Below are 15,807 nucleotides of genomic sequence, written 5' to 3' on the forward strand. Positions count from 1 at the left end.
GAGCTTAATCATCTTCTGCTTCCTGTATTCACAGCATTGCTCGGAAAGCAAACTGTCAGTTCTTCCCAGGATCAACCATTTTTCTGAGTAAGAATTAAACCCCCGCGTACAAAACCGAGCCCGGCACCGTGGTGCCGAGTCCAGGGGCCTCGCGTGGGTTGTGCAGAGGGTGACAGCCACTTCCACCCTCCCCTGGATGTGCCAGGGGAAAACTTGCTTTCATGAAGGTTAGGGAGAAAATGTTTTCCACGAACTATATAAAGCACTGGATGTTTGGACGCCATGACAAACCGCACCTGCAGAATCCTTTTTCCGTGTTCATTACAGCAAGGCATCTTCCCTCAAACTGCCTTTCCCCCAGAAAAAGCGTAAAAACTTCAGGTAACACAAAAGTGGGCAATTCAAGTCAACTGCTGCGAGTGCCCAAGCCTGGCGTCTCACTACCTGACTGCACCCAGATAAAATTCAAGGTATTTGCTAAAACCTGAGCCCCAGAATCATTTAAATGAGGCCTCTCTCTCCTCAAGTCATGCAGCTGAAGAAATTGAGGCCAAGGAAGTTCCACTAATAGTGCAGTTTGATTTAGAAGCTTGCCAGCACTGCACACTCTTAATGATCTTGGTGATGCTGGGGAAAAGTTGCTGGTCAAGGAGGCTAACTTAACGCGAACAAAAATAACACAAGGCGGCAGACACAATTACAAGACTAGTTAAAATCTCTCAAAACACAACAATACTGAATTGATTTCTCCTGTAACAGAATGAACACAGCATCAAATGTGTATTTTACCCTTAAATAAAACTTTATTCAACCAAATCCAAGATTATTCCAAAACTATTCCTTTGCATTGACTATAGAATTATTTTTGCCATTTTTCCTATTCAAAATCCCTTACATATTGCTTAGAAAAAAAAATTTCTTGTCTTTGAAATTTTAATTTACAAAGCATTTTGTTGGAAAAACAGGAGGCAAGAATCCCATTTTTTTAAATCATCCTTTTCTCCAACAAAACTACATGGAATAGTGAGAAGTTCCACCAACGCTTTGCTCAACGTTATAAAAATGAGAAGCGCGACTTCCAAGGCCGCCAGACAATGGTGACATCAGCAGACACAGGACGAGCTGGGAGTGACTAACAACGCAGAGTTTTAAGATTGTGGTCTTCGGGCGTGCTCCGATTCCACCCCGCATACCAGGTACCGCGCTCCCTAAGCCTGGCAAAACAATTTAAAGTTCTCTTTATTTCAGTAAAGTTGAAATAATTTTACTTTGAAGATTTTTGGCTCAGGGACCTAAAGGCTCTGTCCCCCCAGCAGCAAGTGACCCCGCATGCACCATGTGTTACGGGACAGGCTGAAGAGGAGGAACATCTCCTGTCCCTGGAACGTGTTAGAGGAGCTTGTGCCGAAGAACAGGCCACAATCCCAGGGCTGTATTTTGAAAGCATTATAATCTTTTATAGAAAAAATTGCGTTTCCAGCCAAAAGTCTCTTCCAAGTTAACAGACATGTTTGTGGGTGACTTTCAAGATCCAAATAACCTAGTGGAGGCAACAGAAAAGAAGGAGATGAGAACCGGGTACGACTGGGAACAGTCACGCCAATGCCCTTCCAACTCACACCACCAGCGCACATCTGGCCAGCGGTTTTGCTCCCCCATGCATCAGACCATAAAGCGACCTAAGCGCAAGGGAAGCGGCCTGCTAGCCTGCCTACGGAACCAAAACCTGCTCTTTCCAGACACCATTCTCAAGGCCGACTCCATTCTATTAACTGGTGGGTTTTCTTCCCCCCCTACAATGAAAAACACCCCAAAAGTTAAACTGAAATGCTCCCCCAAATGATATTTTACTGAAGCAACCCACGACAAGGAACATTATATCTACGGCTGTATGACTTACGGGCCGGCAAAGAAGGTTTTCATGCACTACAGGTGGCCACATTAGCAAAGACCTGTGAGGTCTCTTTGAAGATTGAAATAAAGTAGCAAAATGAAAAGGAATTACGGAACAATAGAGTAAGAGAGAAAAAGATCGGAAAAGAAACATGCCAGAAAAATCCCAACATATACAACTTGCTATAAACAAATGACAAGATGCGTTACTTACACAATCATGCAGAACATCATGAAGACATTCCACAAAGCAATGAAGATTCGAAAATATCTGAGACTCAGCAAAAACTCTCTGATATTATCACCTGAAAATCAAGAGAAGATGACTTTGATGTAAAAAAATACCTAACACACTGACAAATCACATTTTCAACACTGTCTGGAAAACATAAGCAACTCTGACACAGAAAAAAACCCACAAAAAGTCAGAGAACAAAAACCTGGAAGTTGAAGTTTTAGGTAAATGATGCATACTATGTTCAGTGCATCCCTACTAAGGGCATGTGGGAGAATAAGCAATAAATGATAAATAAAAAGGGCAGGACAGCCCTCCGTGGGAGTTTCCAGCCTTCCTGCCACTTTCAACCAGCACGCAGAGGGACAAAGGAGTAATAAATGTACATACGCACTAAAATGGGAATCAGGCTGTAAGCAGTGTTACCTCTGTACCTACATTCAAAAATGCAGAAAGAAGTGTGCATTTTTGTATTTCTCCTCAAATCACTCATTTGGGATCAACAAAGGTTTGCCACGTCTGTACGTAAGCATCATGGGGGAAAATTTCAGGTTGCAATTTAGTAAACCAATTATTCCAGCCACAGCGTAATTCACATCCAAACAAAATGGGGCTGAACTTGTACTTTGTCGCCTTGAAAAAAATGCTTTAAGCGAGAATTTCCTTCAGAAAACACCCGTTCCTGGACGCATTTGTCCCTCCCCGAGCCCTCGGCCCGGGGGCGCGGGCGCAGGCCGGCAGCTCCCGGCGCCCCTCCGTTACCGGTGGTAGGTTCCCTCGCCTCCTCGCCGAAGCCCTCCGTGTCTCTCTTCCTCCTGCGGGACAGCGAGAGGGGATCCGTGTGAGGCGGGGTGAAGGGCCCCCCAAGCCGCCGCCTCCTCCCTCCCTCACTCCCTCCCTCCCTCCCCCCCCGTCCCCGCCCGCTCACAGCCTGAAGTTGAGCACGGCGCCCGCGTTCATCAGCAGCGTCCTAAGGGAGAGACAGAGAGAGCCGTCAGGCCCGGCCCAACCGAACCGGGCCGCCGCCGCCGCCACCCCGGGCCCCGTCCCCGCTACCCGCAGAGCAGCAGGTCCCCGATCATGGCGGCGGCTCCGTCGGCGGAAGCGGAAAGGGCGGGCGGGGCGGCGCCTGCGCTCCCGGGGGCGGCGGCGGCGGCACGGGAGCTCCGCGTCCGGGCGGCACCGGCCTCCCGCCGCCGCCACAGCCCCGTTCGAGGAGAGGCCGCGCCCCGGGACGTCCCTCCGGAGGCGGGCCCGGGGGCGGGCCGGGGCTGAGCGGCGGAGGGAGGGAAGGAGGGCGGCCGGCGCTGCCTCGCTGCCGCGGCGCCATGGAGCTGGCGGGGGCCCTGCAGCTCGGGGAGCTGGCGGCCGCCTTCGCCGCCCTGCCCGTCTTCCCGCTCTTCGACACGGCCTACTTCATCGTCTCCGTCCTCTACCTCAAGTACGAGCCAGGTGAGGCGGGGGAGCCCGTCAGGCAGGGCCGGGCCGGGGGCGGGAACGGCGGGGGCCGTACGGGCCTGCTGGGGAAGAGCAGCCACGTGCCTGTCAGGATTTCCGAGGTATAAACCTGACATTTTTGGTGCAGGATCAGGTCATCGCGCCCGCCCGATCCGTGCTTGTCCGTGTCGGCTGTCAGCAGCCGTGGTGTGAGGGGATATGGAGCCGTGAGCCTCCCCGCATTGCTTTTTCCAGAGGTTGACACGTGTGTAAATATAAGGCAGAAAAAAACCCCAAGAACTAGTCACTCTGATTTTGACAATTAGTCTTGCATTTTATTTAAGACTGGATTCCAGACACATTGAAGTGTTTAAGTTCAGTCACCAGTTTGCTGCTGTCCCAGGACTCAGCATTACATTTCTGTCCAGCTGCTTGGCTTTTCTGTTTTTGTGGCAACGCTCTTCTATTTATACACAAAAAGGCTGTAAGTAAAACCTGATTGTTTCCCACATTCCAGGCCATGCCATAATCGGTTCTCAGGCCCCTTAACTGACCTTGCTGTTCATTCTCCTGGGCTTATCTGGTGAAGATCGGCAGATCTGCATCTTGCCTTTCACTGTTGCAGCCTGTGCCTTCGCCTTTTCCAAATGCCATCTTCTCTATGTATTTTTATAGCGTTCATACTCTTCATGCTCTGTTTTGAACAGTCTCAGTGTAACTGCCCGGTAACTGAGGGGAAAGGAAAAATCCCCCCTGGAATGATTTTGAAAGGCTGCAGTTGTCAGATCTCCGTGCCGTACGCTCCACATGCTGTTCTATTTAAACTCCATGTAAACAGAAGTGCTGGGTTTTCGACAGCTGTCGATCACTTACAGCTGTCTTCCAGCATTAAGTCCCAAACAGAACAGTTAACAGGCAACCCTTAGGAAAATAGCTTTTAAAAATACGTAAGCCCAGTAATCCACTTGGACTGGGTAAGGCTGGGGTGTGCTTTTCACTAGATTGCTGCACTGCCTCATCCCACAGCTCCTGTGCTGCAGATCAGGGCCAGGGCAGGAATGTCCTGCTTCCTCCTTGGAGACAGCATGGCTTCAGGGAGCCAAAGAAAAACAAGTGTTACTAAATTTAAGCCTCAAGCTGAACTTCAGGTTCCTATAGAACCATCTACGTATCGTGGCTGTTGCAGCTGTCTCGCTTCCACTGTGTTCTCAGCTGGTTCAAATGTCGTTGAGGATGGAAGAGGCTGAGCAGTCAGTTATAGCATGTGCTGATTCACTTACTGCTATTTAAGGTAGGCCACTGTTAGCAACGTTGACATAACGTTTTAGCATTCTCTCTTTTGACTGCCTGTTACTGGCTTACTGACCAGAGTTTGGTATCTGAAACGTTGCACAAAAGACTCTGGAGCCGTTTAAGGTGATGAAACAATCTTACAGGAATTACGTTCTTGGGAGACTTCCTTGAAGAAGTACAGAGGTGGACGAAAATGTCTAGAGGAATAAAAAGAAGGCAAAAGGAGGTTGTGGGAGGAGACCATCGTGTATTACCAAATAGTAACGCTGTTTTAGTATCTAGTTGTATTTTCAAAGGGCATTTCCAAACTAGTACAGGAGCAGGGGAGAATCTTTAAATCCTCAAATAAAGATTAAGAATTACTGTTCTATTTTTACAGGTTATCTTATGAATGAAAGAGCTGAACAGATTGTTCATGAATTCTAGAGGGCACCTAGGTTGAAGCAATGGAGAGAATGGTACTAATATGCATTTTATTTTTAGAGTGTAAAAAGATATTGATTTCAAGGGGAAAATTGTTCTTTCTGATTGCAGTAAGTAGCAGCAAATGCCGAAGAGAAACTCTTAGCTAATTCATACGCTTCTAATGACTCAGTTCATTTGAAACCTCACGGGGGGCCTGCAAGCTCTGACCATACATGGCATTTCTTGACAGTATCTGGTATTTGTTCAGGCTTCACAGAGTACACATTTTTGTATTTTGTTTTACAAGCACTTTTCTTTGACTTATTTTGTTGGAGAACATGCACCGCAAGCCTCTTTCTTAGCGGTTCTTGAAGTTTCAGCTTATTTGCTGAATCCGTCTTCTCAGTTAGAATTTGCTTCACAGGAGCCGTGGAGATGTCTCGTAAGAGCCCTTTTGCCTCCTGGCTTTGTGCTATGCTGCACTGCTTTGGAAGTTACATACTTGCTGATCTGCTACTTGGAGAATCCCCTATTGATTACTTCAGCAATAACTCCAGCGTCATCCTGGCCACAGCAGTCTGGTGAGTCTTTTGCACTTCACCTAATTTATTAAGCACGAGACGCCGCTGGGTGTGCACAAACCCAGCCGGTGTGAAGGGCGGTGTTCTGCTTGTGTCACACACCTGTATTACCTTGCTTGGATTAACTGGGGAAAGAAGAGGTGGGGTGAGGTAGACTTCGAGTCTTTTGTATTGCTAGATCTGGTTTGCCGTTTCTGTGACCGGTTGTCCAGTGCTTTGATTATATGGGTTGGGGCCAGTCCAATCGCCAGGCATTTCTATTCATAGCTGCCGCGGCTGAACTGCAGCCAAACCACAAGAGCAGCATGCACTGTCCTGATAGCACAGAGACTAGAAGAGGGGCACATTTGGGGGCACTTTCTTCATTGAGTTAGAGAAATGTGCACAAATTAACCACAGTTACTCCGAGTTTAATTTCCTTGGTGCGTCTGGGTTGTATGTGCTTTGGCACGACAGACCCAGCATTTCCTTCTCCCTGACATAATTCAGGCTGACACCACAGCACTCTTAATCCTCTCTATACGTCCCAGATCAGGACAAACAAATGGGTCCTTAAACTCTTTGTGGTTTTGTTCCAGGTATTTGATATTCTTCTGTCCCATGAACCTCTTCTACAAGTGTGTTAGCTTTCTGCCTATGAAGCTCATCTTTGTGGCAATGAAGGAGGTGGTCAGAGTTCGCAAAATTGCAGCCGGGGTCCACCATGCTCATCACCGTTACCACCACGGGTGGTTCATCATGATGGCTACCGGCTGGGTCAAAGGTGAAACACGAGATGCTCTTCATGCAGCCGGGAGGCAGCCAGCCCTGCGGGGAGGGATGGGGGGATCTGTGAGCGAGGCTTAAGGTGACCACATCCCTCAGCGCAGGGCAGCAGGCTGGTGGGGGGATGTGGTCAGCTGGCTTCAATCAATCACGTTCCCTAGAACACCGGTATTTATTCGTGCTCGCAGAATGGTTGTCAGTTGAGTCATTATCTGACTTTAACGGGGCCATGGAGAACTGGAGTCACTATCAAATATGGGAGCAGAATTCAGGAATTCTTCCTCCTGTGTTCTATTGCCTCTGGCCTCGCCTGATCTTTTCAGGGGGTTTCTGTCAGTGTTGAAACAGCCTGGTCAGTTTTCCTTTAGCTTTTGTTTGGAGCAGGCTTTGAGCGTCAGTAAATGGAACAGAGGCAAATGCCCTTTTCCTGCATCAGGAAACACTTTTATATAAGAGAGTCTAGAAAGCCCTTGCCCTGCTCTGTTATTTTAGGCTAACTTTTAAATTTGGGAAGAATATCATGAAACTTGTGTTCCCCTTAGGTTATCCTTATCCCTTGGGGATCTAGAACAGGCAGCAGAGCTCTCCTCTGGCGTGGCAGTTCTAGCTCTTCACTTTTATTGTTTCCCAGGTTCTGGTGTTGCCTTATTGTCTAACTTTGAGCAACTGCTGCGTGGGGTCTGGAAGCCAGAAACAAATGAAATTCTTCGCATGTCCTTGTAAGTAGGTAGCCTGTAAATTCTCTGTCAGACCAAAAATGGACTTTAAAGAACCATTCAGAACTGGATGCAAACCTTCAGGAAAACTTTATTTCTCTTCTAGCCCTACAAAGGCTAGTCTGTACGGCACAGTCCTCTTCACTCTGCAACAGACTCGCTGGCTCCCTATCTCTGAAGCCAACCTCATCTTCTTTTTCACCATGTTCATGATAGTTTGCAAGGTAAGTTTACAGCAGGTTTGCTGCTAACACATCTACAGAACCAGAGGAAGAATAGACTCAAACTGGGGGGTTCACCTTCCTACGCCACTACTGAGGACATTGGTTGTGCATACCAGGGAAGGTCTCTCAGGAAATCATAGGCTAAATTCTCCATCGTGTTGGCAGTGTGGTAGAAGATCCTTGTGATACAGCCTTGAGCCATGTAGCAGTAGGGACTTTTACCTGGGATAAGTGGAATGCTCCTTACTAGTTAGTATTTCATAGCTGGTGTATGTGATCTTTAAGTATTCACTGTTGCATGGCAGGTTTTCATGACGGCAACTCACTCTCACGCCTCGCCTTTTGCTCCGGTGGAAAGCTTCATCTGCCCAGTTTTCTTTGGCTCTGTTTCCAGTGGACACACTAGTCATCATCATGATCAGCACGGGGCCTCCCATGAGGTTTCCCATCCTCCGCCTCCTCTTGCAAAGTCAAAAGAGGAGCTAAATGAAGGCACAAGGAAACGGAAAGCAAAGAAAGCTGAATAAAAAAGCAACCACACAGTAAATAGGCCAAGAAAATTCTTCCAGAGCTGAGTCTCAAAGCCACCTGTGACCTCCTTTATCCTCCAGTCCTTCTCGCAGACTCCAGAGGAGAGGTGGAAGCCAGGACACTGCCAGGCGGGTCCCTGAATTTCATTTGTGCTCTCTGTGCCGCTGCTTGCTTCTTGGTCTCTGTCTCTCTATTCTGATCACGTTTTCAGGGATTTGCAGATTTGTGCCAGGATGACAAGTGGGTGCCAGTTCCCAAGCTGTCAGCAATTATGATGCAGCATTTAGAATTGATGTATTTCTCTGTGTTTATTTATCAATGGAGGTAATGGCCTGTGCTCCTGCAACTCCCAAGTTCCTTTGAGTTTGCATTGACCTTTTTGATGTCTACCAAAACAACAAACTGTTTAGACACAATCAATGTGGAAATTGGATTTCATACTCAAGGAAATTAAATGGTCTCATATGAGCCTGATCTAATTTCTCCTAGCTCCCACATCTGCCATATCTCCAATTAATGTGACATTTTATATGCAATAAGGACATCGACTGGTGTCCTGGCCAAACTCTGTTTCTCTCACCTAAGTTCTCTCTGATTCCTAATGGACAGAACATTGTCACTTTCTTAACTACGTCTGTGTTTGCAAGAGCTCTGAAGCTGTGAAACGCTCCGAGTGCGATGTATGGGTACTGTTGTTATTCTGAACTGTTGGGTAGCGTTGCTGCACGTTGTTAATAATAGCGTGTCCCACCTCAAACCTGATCATATTTAACCAGGGGAGAAGCACGGTTCTGGTCTGTTTGTAATCCTGTGGGATACAAGAAGGGTGTGTGAGTGTAAATAAGTATTTATTACTATTTATTTATAACTGCCAGGGCACTTAATTAATGGACCTGAAACTGGCTTTTTTAAAATGTTGCATCTTTGTATAGAGAATGGGGTACTTCTAGGTATGGTCCTAAGCCCCCAGCCATGTGCTGGGTTGTGCTTGCAGCACTGATTTCCATGTGCTAAAGGACAGCCCGAACACTCACAGGGTGCAGGAAGGAATATTTCCTGTATTCCCAAATTAAGGTATGAAGGCTGAAGAAGCAGATTTCACACCAGCTGATTAAAACTACTTTAAAGGACTGATAAACGCACACCAGCTGAAGATATCGATTATCCTTTGTTACGTCCCTTTTGGCCAAACTCCTGCTCTGTGAAAGCAGCTAGTGCCCCATGAGTGAAGAATACGAAATGCCTTGCCTGGCTCAGGGAGGAGCCTGTCAGTTCGTTCATGTCCTGCTTAGTGAATACTGGCTTTTAGGCTAGTTTTAAGCTGTTCTTAGAACTGATTTTGTTCTTAAAAGTGTCACCTTGAGCATTGCACCCAAAAGACCAGAATTTTTTCTGAGGTTTTTGTAATCACCAAGGCCTGGGATCGCTGCGGTGAAAATGGCACGTGTGGGGGTGTAGCAGCGTGTTGCCATCCCTCGCAATAAGGTTTGCTGCTGTCAGCTTGCAACTGAGAATATAAATAGGATGATTTAAGAAAAGCGTTTTTATTTTTTTGTGCGTCCCCGTTCAAAACTGGAATTGATGGTTAACTAAAAATAAAAAAATATTCTTGTATACAAGCAGATGAAAGCCAGTACAAAAGGTCAAATGATTTGTGGGCTTGGGTTTTGACAGTGCCTTAATTTTGTGAGTTTCCCTCCCCTCCAGTAGAAGACAGGAATTCTGCCTGACAACTCAGCTGTCTGGTTTTGCAGATACTGGTCTACTGAAACCTGATGTATCACAAGCATGCACAAGACTATAAATGTTTTATGAGATGTCTGATTCAAGGGGAATTTTGTTTTATAAAAGCTGTCAACAAATAAAAATTGTGAAGTGACTCTGATTGTCCGCTGTCGCTCGAGGAAAGAGGTGTGTTTCTTTTACTCTCGTCAGTCTCAGAAGCCACACGCTCCTTGATCTACGTAAAGTCTCCTCGACCCGATGACAAAATGATTCTACCTGAAGAGAGAGATCAGACGTTGATACGCCCTGCAAGTATGTCTGAGCCTGTTCTAAATGGAACCAACATGGTAAAAGGTCCGTTGCTTTTGTTGTATTTGTAGTGTTGTCGTCCAGGCACTTCCTGAGATTTCAGGGAGGGAAATAAGGAACCTTATCTTCCTTTGGTGTTTATTACCGTTGATTCTGTCTTTCCTTTTGTCACTACAAGAAGGAGGAGGACACTGACCTGGGACAGGTAAATACACACACACACAATTCCGGCATATTTACATGGAGTTTCAGTATTCCTGTTTAAAACTGAAATCTGCCTGGCTCACTAAATGAGGACCTGCAAAGGTCTGTTTATTTTCTGAAGGGTTTCACTTGTCTCCCCCCAGATCTAACGCTTTTGAAACTTTTATTAATACTCCTTAATTTATCAGAGCAGTTGAAAATACAAGTTACGTTGGAGTGTGGGATTTAAAGTCTCTGTATGACCCAACCAGGGGAAAAATGGCTCAGTGCAAACCTGAAAAAAGCACTAGAAAGTTTCACGTGGTTTACCCATTCTCCTCTCCCGTGACACCCGTTTCGGTGTTATGAACAGATTTTGCTCAGGAGCTAGACGGAACGATAAACACGAGCAGGCTGATGAGAGCAGGCGTTTCATGTGCTGTGAAAAACCCTGCGATGTCTCGGACTGCTGCGCTGTGCTGGCCGCGCGGAACGTCCCCGGCTCCAAACTGCGCTGCAGCACAGGGCCCGAGAGGAGCGCGCCAGGGCTTAGACTTCCACGGGACAGACGTCATTCCCTCCAAAGATGTTCTGATCTGATAACTCCTGATACTAACTCGAGTGAGATGTGGCTAAATTTAGCAATAGGTTTAATCCTCAAAGAGGCCCTGGTTGCCTGATGGAAAAAGCAAAGTGTTTCAGTTGCTGCGCTCAGCATTTCTTCTCGATTGACAGGTTTCCCTTTTCTCTTACACAGAGCGAGCCAAACCCAGCGGCTACAGCTTTTTCCTCGTCAAAGATCAGCTTCACAGACAGGGAAAGCTCTGCAGCCCTTACTGTGGTTGTAGAAAAAAACCCCATAGGATAATTTTACAGAAAGCATAAATAATTCTTCAGAGTGGATGAACTGAAGGAAAAAAAATGGGAGGCCAAAGGAAAGAATTTCTGTAGGGAAGAGCCTTTGCGAGAAAGGGCAAAGCCAACCCAACAGCGCACCGAGGCAGAGCAACCAGTGTTCTCCTTTTCCTCTTTTTATTATTAATGACAGCACATACATTCTTCCATGTTTTATCCAAACAGCAACCAAATTAGGTAACCCAGCTAAGCGGAAAGACCCAGAAGATAGAGACGGATGTCACCTTGGCCATCTCCTGAGCAACAGAGAAGTTGTTCTTTTAACCCCCGCCAGGTGATCAGCTGCCAACTGCCTGCTTCCTCCCGCAGCCTATTTCATGTCTGTGTGGGGCTTTAAAGCTGTAAAGCACCAGGTGAGTGCTGAGAGTCTGGGTCCAAATAGCGCATAGGACACACAGGGGCATTAAAAATTACAGCTTTATGCATTTCACAGTAGCACATCTTTATTTGGGCCCTTAGCTATAATTGTCTGCTTTATGGTTCTCGTGCTATTCTTTAAAGGACCCGACTGGCTACTGTAGGACGGAGGATTGTACGAAGGTAGGGCTGGTAGAGCACGCATTCCCTACGACTGTAGATACCCAGCTTTTTACTGCAGCAAGGCTTTTTCTCTCAAGATATTTTAGGTCTTTGCCAAAATAATGAGAAATCAGAATATACATCCATAAAAGACTTCCCAGAGAGCTGCCAAGGAGAGTTTGGATTTTGTACGAGCTGCTTCCACCTCTACTAGGAAGACAGGACACTGAGAAGGTGACTACCAGCAATGGGGAGAATACACCGTCGATACCAAAGCCGAGAGAGCCACCGGGCACAGAGGGCTGATATTTGCCTCTTTAGGGTGCTCTCGCTATTGGCCCCAAGGAGAACCCCTTTGTCCCGTGTGCCCATCCACTGTAAGGAAAGGCCAGTTCAAGGGGTTTGGATTTCATCAGACACCAACAGCGTGGTTCATTCTTGGTAAACACCCACAAAATTCCCTCCCAGCTAAGAATTTAATCCTGCTCTCATGTGGTCTGTAGAGGCGGCAGCCCGGGAGCGAGCTGGGGGGGGGAAGATGGCTCACAGAACAGACAGACGGTGAGAAAACTGTCCCCTGTCATGCCAGAGCTCACCCTGCCATCGCGATGCACAGTTACTACTCACTTCAGCTCTGCAGTGACATTTCTGACAAAAGGGAGATGCCGATAGTGCTAAGATCCACAATCAGGCGTGGCTCTGAGTCTGGTCTCTCTCTTTTACACTTGTGCATTTGCATCCTTCAAACGCTATCCCTAGAAAAAGTACCATTTATAATATTTTCTATCACGTCCCTTATCTGTTTCCTGTATGTTCCAAAAGAGAACGTGGGGAGGAAATTTCGTAGAGAGCTTTCAAATGTAACCCATTAGGAAGAATTGGTGTGAGACAGTGATTCTGTCTTAGCTTTAGGGTACAGGTAGGCTAAAGACGTGGAATGCAGGAAAACAGGTCTGATATGTTTAGAGGCTTGAACATTTTTATAGCCTGAGGAAATCCAGAATCTCACTGGAAAAGATTTGCTTGGTTGATTTTGTTTGGTTTTGATCTGCAAATTACAGAAAGCTCACCAGAAAGCGTACCACATGCGCTGCATTCCTGCCGAAAGCAAGCTGCTGCTTTTCCAATTATCCCAGCCCCTGATGCTTCTCAATTGAGCTGACAGATTTTGACTTTCCAAAAAAAGATCTGCTAGTTTGGGGACTTCTGGTCCCACTGCAACCAACCACTGGAACCAATGAGTGAGTTAATTTTCTTTGATTTGTGACAAGAATTGGTGCAATCAGTAATAATGACAGGTACGTGCAGCATGAGATGCATATAGCGCATCACAGATTGCCGTGCCGTGAAGAACAGGCTGAAAATCCACGACTTTAGAGTCCTAAAGTTGGCTTAAATTAGATTTAGACTAATGTAGGCTAAACCCTAATGTAGGCTCTCTGTAATGGTTGTCTCTTAAGGTAAGATGCTTCGTCTCCCTGCCGGTTTGATTTATGACAGATTAGGATGTCGGTTAATCTCTTCTTACTTGGCTGGATAACTGTGGAGATTAATCAAGTATTGTCTGCAAAAGGAACCCATAAATACAGATTACTAATTTTTCTTTAATTATTGCTCTGTATGCCAGAGGGATACAGAGGGAGTACAGACAAGGACAGACACCGGCCTCTTAAATCTCATTTCATGAGAGAAACAGAAAAACTGCAGCAGCTGCTCTGGCTGATACGGGTTTTCTCTGACATGCTCGGTTCAGTTTCCTGAAAAAGGCAAAACCCCACAGAAATAATAGATTATGCTCTCCTGTGAGAAAATGGGGAAGCAGAAAGCGGTTGCGAGCAAGTGAATCTGCTCGGCTGCTGTAGCACCATCTCTGTTTCCACAGGGCATGGAGAAAGCAGCATTTCTTACGGGAAAAGCTACACTGAGCAAATACAGAAACACATACTGAAACAAACTGAAATAGCAACGTGCTGTGAATGTTGGGAACGAGACCTGCATGGAAGAAAGACACTGAAAAGTACGCTCCGTGAACGTCAGGTGGAGACACCTGCTCTGTTAGGGCCTCGCTGAGATGGTTGCACCAGTAGCCTCCTCTCCCTGTGCGTTCCAAGGACATTTGGACAAAGATGTTATTTTTTCCACTTGTTCTCTGTTGACTTTGTAAATTATTACATTTTTCTTTCTGCCTTCTCCCATGTGCTGCTCTTTTGGGCATGGTACCCTGGTCCAAACCTAGCCACAAAGAAGTAAATATTTACTGTGCACGGTTTAAACGCCTTTTAGTAAATTCACTCTTGCACAACTTGACAGAAGGCAAATAGCGTCAGCGCACCGACATACTCCCTGGGTGTTAAGAAACCTACTTTAAATGGCTGAGTGTCTGAACCATAAAGGATACTAGTACTGGGAGGCTTACATGATGCTGAAATACAGAGATAATTATCTCTAAAATATTCAAGGGTAGTGAACAAAGGGACCTCAGGTGTACAGCACCTGATAGGGAGCACATTTAGTGCTTAGAAAGAGACCCTGGGGATCCTGCCCAAGTGACAAACACTGGTTGCTATAGAGATATCTGTCCTCCTCAAACACAGATGGATCGCTCCAGCACGCGCTGAAGTTTCACCGCATCTCAGTGCAGACAGTCAACCATCCCTACTGTCCCTGTCAAAGTAGCTGGAACTTCCCCAGGCTTTCCTCAGAAGAAGGAGCAAGCCAGCTTTCTGCAGAGAGGCACCGCTGTCACCGGTGTCACTGCCATTAGTCATCTCCTCTCTAACGAGCGGTCTCTGCAGAGGAGAGCTCGGGGAGCACAGAGAGCAGCATGAGCTTCAGCCCACATACACACCAGGATCTTCTCTGCAGGAAGATGGTTCCGCTTCTTTTCCAGCCCTCCAGCCTGGTCCGAATCTTCATCAGCTCAGTTTTTGCAGGTAAATAAGCTGAAAAGCCCAGAAGCTGCCGAATGCATCAGGCGCTCTCACTGCTAGACTCTGCAAAGCCTTGCCATGTGGTGAGGCTGCTGTGCCGAGCAGAAAAGCTGTAAGCTGGCAGCTTCATCTGAAAGCGAAGGCGCCTGTAATCTGCTGCGTTTTATATACAGCTTTATTCTGGCACACCCGATTCGCACTTAAAACATGTCAGCGATGGCAGAATTCTGCATTAGTTCAGGAACTAATGGCATTTGCAGTGAAGCCAAATTCACCCTCGGCTTGCTGCAGCGTGATGCCTCTGCACAAACGGCAGCAAAATCCGCAGGTTCTCCCAAATCCCTGGGCAACACACATTTGCTTCCCATCCGCCACTCCAACAGCAAGAAATATTTGTGCAGAACTTCTCTTCTTGGACAATATCCAAATATTTCCCACTTCCTCTGCCTACTGGGACACAGTTGCCAGCCTGAGCTCCTGAAGTGGTAACTGGCAGTGGGCAGCAATGACTCAGATTTTCAGGAATTACAAAACTCAGTTTCCCCTTCTTCTGAAAATCCTTCGCTCTCTCTCCATCTTTAAATAAGAAACCATAGGCTTAGACAGGCTCTCAATTCCACAAAAAAATGCCTTCCAAAGAAAGAAAGCACTGCAGCATCTCCTCCAGCAGGAGGTAAGGCGATGACACGCTGTTCGGACAGCGAGGTGTTTCCAGCCGAAGCAGACGGGTCAGCATTTACAGAAATCGTTACCATTGCGGTTTCTGGAAGGAACGTGTCAGAACTACAGACAAACTGAAATTAGTGGCCATAGAAGGACACAGCTAGTGTTAAGATTTTACCTACAACACCTGCCCAAGTTGTGGTAGATCTCCTGTGTTTTCAGGACCCGTTTGGGGATGAAGGATGTGACCTGTGATTGGATTTTCAGCAGGAGACAGGGTTATAAGTTAAACACACTCTCTCACAGTAAGGTTTGGAATTCGTATGGGCTGGAGAGTAAAGCGACACAAGGACTTCCCGTAACTACTGCAACCTTGGTGAGAGCTAATGAATTATTCCAGGGGTATTACGCTACGAGTGCTTGCTCCCCGCTGGGCAGCAGTGCAGACATGATAATTCCTAACCCAAGGGAGCCCTTTCCTCA

At 46.7% G+C, this 15,807-nt stretch overlaps 2 protein-coding genes across 3 annotated transcripts; one reads left to right on the forward strand and one right to left on the reverse strand.

Annotated features, from left to right (window-relative positions):
• Positions 1-779: 779 nt before the first annotated feature.
• SMIM7 (small integral membrane protein 7) lies at positions 780-3,284 on the reverse strand. Its single transcript, XM_054182352.1, has 5 exons — positions 3,185-3,284; positions 3,057-3,098; positions 2,891-2,943; positions 2,108-2,198; positions 780-1,540 (listed from the first exon to the last, which is right to left on the reverse strand). Exons 1-5 carry the CDS (start codon positions 3,208-3,210, stop codon positions 1,525-1,527), a joined length of 228 nt encoding a protein of 75 aa, XP_054038327.1. The 5' UTR covers positions 3,211-3,284; the 3' UTR covers positions 780-1,524.
• A 151-nt stretch (positions 3,285-3,435) lies between these two features.
• TMEM38A (transmembrane protein 38A) lies at positions 3,436-9,965 on the forward strand. Of its 2 annotated transcripts, none has more exons than XM_054182350.1 (6): positions 3,436-3,569; positions 5,688-5,844; positions 6,423-6,607; positions 7,241-7,328; positions 7,432-7,549; positions 7,855-9,965. In XM_054182350.1, the coding sequence occupies exons 2-6, from the start codon at positions 5,699-5,701 to the stop codon at positions 8,074-8,076; spliced, it is 759 nt and encodes a 252-aa protein (XP_054038325.1). In that variant the 5' UTR covers positions 3,436-3,569; positions 5,688-5,698; the 3' UTR covers positions 8,077-9,965. The 2 variants fall into 2 exon arrangements, with proteins under 2 accessions (XP_054038325.1, XP_054038326.1); XM_054182351.1 differs by having other exon boundaries at positions 3,447-3,580.
• Positions 9,966-15,807: the final 5,842 nt, after the last annotated feature.

This window comes from Rissa tridactyla, chromosome 22 (genome assembly GCF_028500815.1).
Source record: "Rissa tridactyla isolate bRisTri1 chromosome 22, bRisTri1.patW.cur.20221130, whole genome shotgun sequence".
In the NCBI taxonomy this organism is placed as follows: Eukaryota; Metazoa; Chordata; class Aves; order Charadriiformes; family Laridae; genus Rissa; species Rissa tridactyla.

What these genes read in the sequence shown, in the direction of transcription:
- TMEM38A (XM_054182351.1), top strand. Translation starts at nt 3,457, where the DNA reads ATGGAGCTGGCGGGGGCCCTGCAGCTCGGGGAGCTGGCGGCCGCCTTC. An exon ending in GGCTACCGGCTGGGTCAAAG is followed by an intron (nt 6,608 to 7,240) that starts GTGAAACACGAG and finishes ATTGTTTCCCAG; the next exon opens with GTTCTGGTGTTGCCTTATTG. An exon ending in GAAATTCTTCGCATGTCCTT is followed by an intron (nt 7,329 to 7,431) that starts GTAAGTAGGTAG and finishes TTTCTCTTCTAG; the next exon opens with CCCTACAAAGGCTAGTCTGT.
- SMIM7 (XM_054182352.1), bottom strand. Translation starts at nt 3,210, where the DNA reads ATGATCGGGGACCTGCTGCTCTGCGG. An exon ending in GCCGTGCTCAACTTCAGGCT is followed by an intron (nt 2,944 to 3,056) that starts GTGAGCGGGCGG and finishes GCTGTCCCGCAG; the next exon opens with GAGGAAGAGAGACACGGAGG. An exon ending in GGCGAGGGAACCTACCACCG is followed by an intron (nt 2,199 to 2,890) that starts GTAACGGAGGGG and finishes CTTGATTTTCAG; the next exon opens with GTGATAATATCAGAGAGTTT.